The following is a 7,730-nucleotide window of genomic DNA, read 5'->3' as shown; positions in this document are numbered from 1 at the left end:
TAGAACAAGTTTACTACATTTACCGACTCAGTAAGTCAATTGAAGAGTGTTCTTAAAACTACCGTTCTTAAACGAGGAGGTCTCTCAAAGACTATTAACATTCTACCAGGTCGGTATTTCAGATCGTGTGACATCAACTCTTTTCAAGATCGGCACATCTGATTCATGCATTGTAAATGATTAATTTGCTTACAGTAATTAATTTTGTCCGAGATTTTAAAACATGGAAAGCAATCATTGTATATTAAATACATTAATTTAACATTCGTTTAGTTTTTATAATTTAAATGAAACTCATAGAAATGGCACTGTTTACACAAAAGAGTCAAAATTTAATTAATTACATAAATAGTATAACATCAACTTTTGTTATATAAAAAGTCTATTCTATATCTTGCCTGTTCTGTGGCATCGGGTATACCAACATTGAACTCCTCAATGGTTCGTCACTTTTCGTACAGAAAGCAGCACATTCTGGCACATAGTAATCTCGCTAAATTAGTTATATCAAACATAACCTTAAGAAATGTCAAACTTGGCAATTCCAATCTTTATATGTATGGCATGATTACTTGTGTCAAAACTTGAAAATGACTTACTATGCGTAATTTTTAAAGAAGATTAAATTATTCATTATGTGTCCAATTGTTTTCACATAATTTGATGGATTGAGCTATTAAAATCACTATTTTGAAATGGCTCCCCTTACGGATTTACTTTCTTGTAGCATTATCGGTAATCTTTACTAATAAATATTTAAACTCATTATTTTTCGGTATTTGTTATTTTCATTAAATTTCAGAAAAAGATTCTAATGGTGATGTATTGTGGACATGGTCTTACCCAACAATATTGGAATCACAAAAAATTGTTGTTGAAAGGAAATGTAACTTAGAATTAGAATATAATTCTCCTCAAGTATTTATATTTTCAAGACATAAACATGATTGGTTCTACATACATTGTAGCGAAGTATTTGATTCAGACAAATTACCAAAAGTAAGTAATGATTTTTTTGAAATATAAAATAGCTATGTAATTGTATTATTGAAGATACATGCACGCAATGAAGTTATTGGAAACAAACAAGAATTATCTTCAACACAGGTAAAACAATTTGCATTGATTTTATTTGCAAAAGACTTTAATCCACGAAAATATGAAGTACTTTCAAGAGTTCTTAGCAAAATGTATTGCAAAACTGGAAAACCAACAGAAATCTTACAGCTATACCTTTCGGTATTTACAAAAGGATCGTGTTCTACGCAAGAAAATGGAACATTTGTCTCTGATGACTTTAACAGTCACCGTTTTACAGTGAATACTAATATCAAAGAATTAATTAAAACTTTTGAATTAGAAACAATTTTGATATACACAGCACTTCTTTTGAAGAAAAGAATAATAGTCTATCATCATAGCTTGGAACAACTTTTAAAATGGATTGGGTTATTTCCTGCATTAATGAAGCATCGTAAAGTCACTGATAATTTGTTTCCTTGGGTTGATCTGATTGATGATGAACTAGCAGACTTAAAGGTACATTGATTAATACATACCTTAAAATCTAAATTTGTAAAAGACAAATGTCAGTTTGAACTAATGTAAATTTTTTGCAGAGGCATTCACCTTATATTGCAGGCTGCAGAAATAGCTCTATTTCATCGCGAACAGATCTGTTTGATTTACTTGTAAACATTCCAGCTAGAGAAATTACTGTTGCTTCACATGCAAAAGGTAAAGAAAAATTCATTGAAATTTATATTCTGTTAAATATTTTTAACCTGTGAATACCGTATTTGTTTTTAGAAAGTCTTACAATGACAAAAACACACAAAGAAATAGCTCTATTCATGGTTCAATTGTGTGAAAATCAAACCTATTCGGAAGCCCAAATAATATCTGAAATAAACGATAAAACCCAAGATTTATTGAGTCAACTAACATCCTTGGCTGTAATTCAAGGATCTGATGGAAGAAAAATGGTATCTGCGCAAACATTAAAAGAAAAAAATTTACCACCGGCTGTAGAAAACTTCTTAATCAATTTGGCCATCGCAGAAAATATGTTTCTATTGTAATTAATTGTATAATTTTGTAAATAAATTCATTTAATTGGAATATCTTGACAACTCTAGTATTATATAATGTACACAAATTAATACAAAATTATCAACAGATATTGTCAAATGTAAACAAAAATTTGATATACAGTTTTCTATATAAACGATAATACCTACTAAACAAATGTAATTAACGTATAGAATAATCGTTTAATGGTATATCATTATTTTATCTTAAAAAAAGAAAATTGAAATAATAAAATTTAAAACGATATATTGGTTCACTTGATCAACACTGTATTGAAAACAGACACTTACGACATCTAGTGCCAAGCCCACTTTCTATCCTTACTCATGTCCGATTGATAGGAATATAATAAATGTGATATAAATTTACCATAACAGTAATAAACCAAATAGTATTTTTCCTTATGAGTCTGCCTACTTATATCGATTACATTCAGGACATTGCAAATAAGGTTGGCTATTTTGACTTACATATTACAGGAAGCCATTTTTCCGTAGTGGCCGCCTTTCATCCGGTACACGCGGTCGGAGTCCGTTGTGACAAACGTCGTGTCGTTAAAAACGTAAATTCTAGATTTTCCACATAGACTTACTGGATTCTGCGATAACGTGTATGGTGTGAAATTAACTATACTCGTGCAAAAAAATGGCGCGATACGGTCAGAGACCAGAGAATGCTCTGAAAAGAGCGAACGGTACGTATACTACTCGTTAACAAAACGATATGACATGGCCGATAAATTTTTTATATGTAGTTCAGAAAATGTTTTATCTCACTAGACGAGTTTTCGATCGTACACACCGTTTCGCTCAACCAGAGGATTTTGTAGCATTGATTAATTGTTACGAACAAAAACCCTACTTGTATAACATTCGTATTGCCTACAGTCACGTCTGTCTGATTTTTTTTTGTAATATATATTTTATTCGACCATATGCATCTGCCAAACAAATATGCAAACTGTTACTCCCAAAAAAGAACCCATTACGATTAACCGTTATGAAAGAAATATAACATTTCCCTTTTCTACATGAATATTACTTGAATAAAAAGAGTATCCATTTATGTTAGATAAGTTTATATGGCGCGTGTTTTTCTAGTATTGACAAAAATGAATTTGTATTAAATTTTCTTTGTTGTACATTGGGCGTTATGTGCCCTTTTTTTTTAAATATTGTTTCACACTAATATCATTGAACTGACTTTGACAATAGAGACATGTATTTATTCTGTTATATAAACCTTGGAAACTATTTTGTCACATAACTTGCAATTAGTTACAATTAACAGGTATATTTAATGGATGTATTGAATTGAATTATAGTATATCAAAGCAGTTAATTTTGCACTTTACATAAAATTTTAACAATGACTATGTTTGTTTTTTTTTTCAACAGAATTCATTGAAGTAGGAAAACCAGCTCGGGCTTTAGACACTTTGCAAGAAGTCTTCCGCAATAAAAAATGGACGTACAACTGGTCAGAATCGGTATTAGAACCTATAATGTTCAAATACCTAGATCTTTGTGTAGATTTAAAAAAATCACACATAGCGAAGGAAGGCCTATTTCAATATCGAAACATGTTCCAGTCAGTAAATGTTGGAAGTTTGGAAAATGTTATACGTGGATATTTGCGTATGGCAGAAGAAAAAACAAATCAAGCTCGAAAGCAAAGTCAACAAGCTGTTATAGATATAGATGATCTCGACAATTTAGCTACACCTGAAAGTATTTTGCTGTCAGCTGTCAGTGGAGAAGATGCACAAGATAGAAGTGATCGCACTATTCTAACACCTTGGGTGAAATTTTTATGGGAATCTTATTGCCAGTGCTTAGAATTACTAAGAACCAATGCACATGTAGAAACGTTGTATCATGATATTGCACGTATGGCTTTTCAGTTTTGTCTTGAATACAACCGTAAGACTGAATTTCGTAAATTATGTGAGAAACTGAGGAAACATCTAGAAGAAATTTGTAAATTACCAGCACTTGTTTCTAATGTTTCTATGAACAGAGCTGAGACGCAACAATTGAATCTAGAAACACGACTGAATCAGCTTGACTCTGCAATTCAAATGGAATTATGGCAAGAGGCCTTCAAATCCTCTGAAGATGTACATGGCATGATGAATTTGTCTAAAAAGCTTCCAGTACCAAAAACCATGGCCAACTATTATCAGAAATTGGCTATGGTTTTTTGGAAAGCAGGAAACTATCTTTTCCATGCTGCTGCATTGTTTAAATTACTGCAGCTCTCTCGTGAAATGAAAAAGAATATGTCACTGGAGGAGCAGCAGAGAATGGCCAATCGTGTCTTGTTGGCTACTTTATCTATCCCATTGCCATCAGCTCATCCTGAATTTGATCGTTTTATTGAAACAGATAAGAGTCCATTAGAAAAAGCTCAAAAACTTGCAACACTTTTAGGACTCACTCAACCGCCAACAAGAGTTTCTTTACTTAAAGATATTGTTCGTTTAAATATTGTAAATTTAGCATCTTCACAATTGCAAGAATTATATTCATGGCTGGAAGTTGAATTCCATCCTTTAGACCTGTGTAGTCGAGTAGATTCAGTTATACAAACACTACAGACTGATGAGACTGGTCCTTTAATTCAATATGTTCCAGCCTTACAAGATGTAACACTTGTGCGTTTGATTCATCAAATATCACAGGTTCATCAAACCATACAGTTTGCCAGGCTTTTAGAACTTGCTAAATTTACAACAGACTTCCATCTTGAACGACTTTTAGTTGATTGTGTAAGGTACAATGACATGCAAATAAGAATAAATCATGGAAAGAAATGTGTTCACTTTGGAGTTGATCTGTCAGAGGCCCAAAGGGAGGATCATCCTGATGGTCCAGTTCTACAAGCAATGCCGTCTGAACAAATTCGTTGTCAACTTGTAAATATGGCTACTGTATTACATAGAGCAATTAATATTATTAATCCAAATAAAAAGAAACTGGAGAGAGAAAAATTACGTACTGCCATGGTAGGCTACTATCATGAAACCAAGTTGAAAGAACATCAGAGAATTCTTGGGAGACACAAGATCATAGAAGAAAGAAAAGAATATATCGAGCACATTAATACTGTCAGAGAAGAAGAAGAAATGCGAAGACAGGAGGAATTACAGAGACAACAAATGTTGGCTGAGCAGAAGAGACTTGAACAGGAAAGAGAAGAACGTGAGAGGAAACGGCAACAGAGTGAAATTCAACAGATCAAAGATCGTCATCTTAAAGAAAAAATGCAACAAATTTCTCAGACTAGTCATGGTCAAAAAGTTTTAAAGAAATTAGACGAAGATGAAATCAAAAAATTAGACGCCGAACAAATCGCAGCCCGCGAAGCTGAAGAATTACAAAAGGAACGTCGGGAAATGCAACAGAAATTGAAATCTCAGGAGAAGAAGATAGATTATTTAGAACGTGCCAAACGTTTAGAAGAAATACCATTAGTTATAAAGGCAGCAGAAGAGAAAATGGAACAGGCGAAACAACGTTGGGAACAACAAGAGGCAGAACGAATCGCTGCGGCCATTGAAGAAAGACAGCAGGCTGTCGCAACTCGGGAACGCATGGCAAGAATGAAGGAGGATCATGATATTTTCTTATCGAAGATTTTGGCCGAACGTAAGAGTATTTATGTAGAAAAATTTACAGAATTTGAGAAAATTTTGAATGAAGAGAGAGCTAGTAGATTATTAAAACGTAAGATGGAACGTAAGGCTGAGCGTAAAGCGAAATGGGAGATGGAGAGGGCTGAAGCTCTTGAGAGAAGACATGTAGAAGAATTGCGCATCATACAGGAAGAAGAAAAACGACGTGTGGAAGAAGAGAGAGTCAAGAAGGAGGAAGAAGAGAAACTAAAACGTGCCGAAGAAGAAGCAAAGGAAGCTGAACGTTTGGCTAAGCTTGAGAAACAGGCACAGATTGCTAGAGCTAAGGAAGCCGAGATAGAGCGAAAAATGGAGGAGGACAGACAAAAAGATAGACAAAAGGACAGGGACATAGACACGTGGAGGCGTGGAGATCAGCGTCATCGTATCCAAGATAAACCAAGTACGTCTGTCAGCTTATCTTACTTCAATATATTTAATTATTATTTGTAAGATGAAATAATTATTGAAATTAGTCCATTATATACTTGATTGTTTCTATTCTATGATTACAGTGGAAATGTCGTGGCGTCGACCTATCCTAGATATTAAAGAAGGTGCTAAAGATGATTCCTTGCGTTGGAAGAGACGCGAGACAGATAAATGGAGAAAAGACACATACGATAAAGATGATACAAGGGACAAAGACAGGGATAGAATAGATAAAGATCGTGAAATTGATGGACGTTCGGTAGGTATTACAACGATACTAAGAAGACATGTTTGTAAATGAAACGCGCATAAAAATATATTTATTTTCACAGATACGTGATGTACTGCGTGATATTCCACGTGATCCAATATCAGATGGATCTCGTTTTCGTGGCAGGATGTCTGAACGTCGTGGTGGTGGCGGAGTTGGTGGTCTAGGCGGTATAGGTAGCGGCGGTGGTAGTGGTGGTGGTGGTGGTGGAGGAGGAGGAGGAGGAGGTGGAGGTGGAGGTGGAGGTGGAGGAGGTGGTGGCGGTGGTGGTGGCGGTGGTGGTGGCGGAAGCGGCGGAAGTGGAGGCCATCGTCGTGATGACACCACAGTGCGTAACAGTAATCAAAATTGGCGCGACAAAACCGAGGTGATACAAAATCCTCCTCGAGATTTGCCAAGACGCGATGAAAAGTAAGTACATACTTCTGTTAGAGAATAAGTTAATGTATTGGAAATAGACCTTACCTTGTAAGTTAAGTCGGTTTTGATGAGATAGTTCGGGGTAGGAGTAAAGTAGTTAAATAAAATTACTCTTCACAAGCATTTCATACAGTTTCCATTTAAATCATTCGTAAAATATTGTAATAAAATTTTTCTCTCAAAATGTAAAAAATTTCAAGATAAGTAAATAGTAAATGCATTACAGATATGACCCATATGGTCAAATCAATATAATTGATCTAAAAGTTCCAAAACCGAAAAAGTTAGAATATTTATTATTTACAAAATATATACTGGAAAAATATTTATAAAATTCTCCTGAAAACGGAATTGTTGAACCGTTACATTTTGATATATAGTATACTAAAAATCACATTTTCATTGATAGACGAGAGGACCCCAAAGATGACAGACTTCCACCTAAACACGAAGAAAGAAGACGACCTCAAGAAGATGACGGATGGTCGCAAGTTAGCCGGCGTTAATATAGGGCTCAAAAACTGCTTATAGAGACGTTTATTATTCTCAACACAATCACTTCGATTTTTTCTTCTTTCTTTTTTGAGGGAGAGGTATTGACACGGCGTATTCCGTTTTATTAAAAGAATCAAGATACAAAACAACTTTATTGATGTTTTGAGACTGTTTACCTCTGCGCTCCAGACTACCTAGCCAATTCAATACTTCGGCATTCATACAGTTCACTGTCTCTTCTGCTCTGTACATTGATTCATATTTCACATACAGTTATTATATACTAATTAATATATATACTGTTCAAACTGTTTTTGATTCTTTGTAAATCTAATTCATATAACG

The 7,730-nt window shown here is 34.2% G+C and overlaps 2 protein-coding genes across 2 annotated transcripts; both read left to right on the top strand.

The window, feature by feature from the left end:
* The first annotated feature begins 463 nt into the window (after positions 1 to 463).
* Positions 464 to 2,121, top strand: LOC143148130 (DENN domain-containing protein 10). The gene is made up of 5 exons (XM_076314075.1): positions 464 to 735; positions 803 to 999; positions 1,108 to 1,539; positions 1,620 to 1,737; positions 1,810 to 2,121. Exons 1-5 carry the CDS (start codon positions 696 to 698, stop codon positions 2,079 to 2,081), a joined length of 1,059 nt encoding a protein of 352 aa, XP_076170190.1. The 5' UTR covers positions 464 to 695; the 3' UTR covers positions 2,082 to 2,121.
* Positions 2,122 to 2,583: 462 nt separating this feature from the next.
* Positions 2,584 to 7,698, top strand: Eif3a (eukaryotic translation initiation factor 3 subunit A). The gene is made up of 6 exons (XM_076314763.1): positions 2,584 to 2,785; positions 3,489 to 6,170; positions 6,283 to 6,458; positions 6,532 to 6,724; positions 6,800 to 6,881; positions 7,300 to 7,698. Exons 1-6 carry the CDS (start codon positions 2,737 to 2,739, stop codon positions 7,394 to 7,396), a joined length of 3,279 nt encoding a protein of 1,092 aa, XP_076170878.1. The 5' UTR covers positions 2,584 to 2,736; the 3' UTR covers positions 7,397 to 7,698.
* The last annotated feature ends 32 nt before the right edge of the window (positions 7,699 to 7,730 follow it).

The sequence above is a fragment of the Ptiloglossa arizonensis genome, chromosome 6, assembly GCF_051014685.1.
Source record: "Ptiloglossa arizonensis isolate GNS036 chromosome 6, iyPtiAriz1_principal, whole genome shotgun sequence".
Lineage (NCBI taxonomy): Eukaryota > Metazoa > Arthropoda > Insecta > Hymenoptera > Colletidae > Ptiloglossa > Ptiloglossa arizonensis.
The sequence above is the reverse complement of the archived record's forward strand: the minus strand, read 5'-3'. Positions and strand labels throughout refer to the sequence as shown.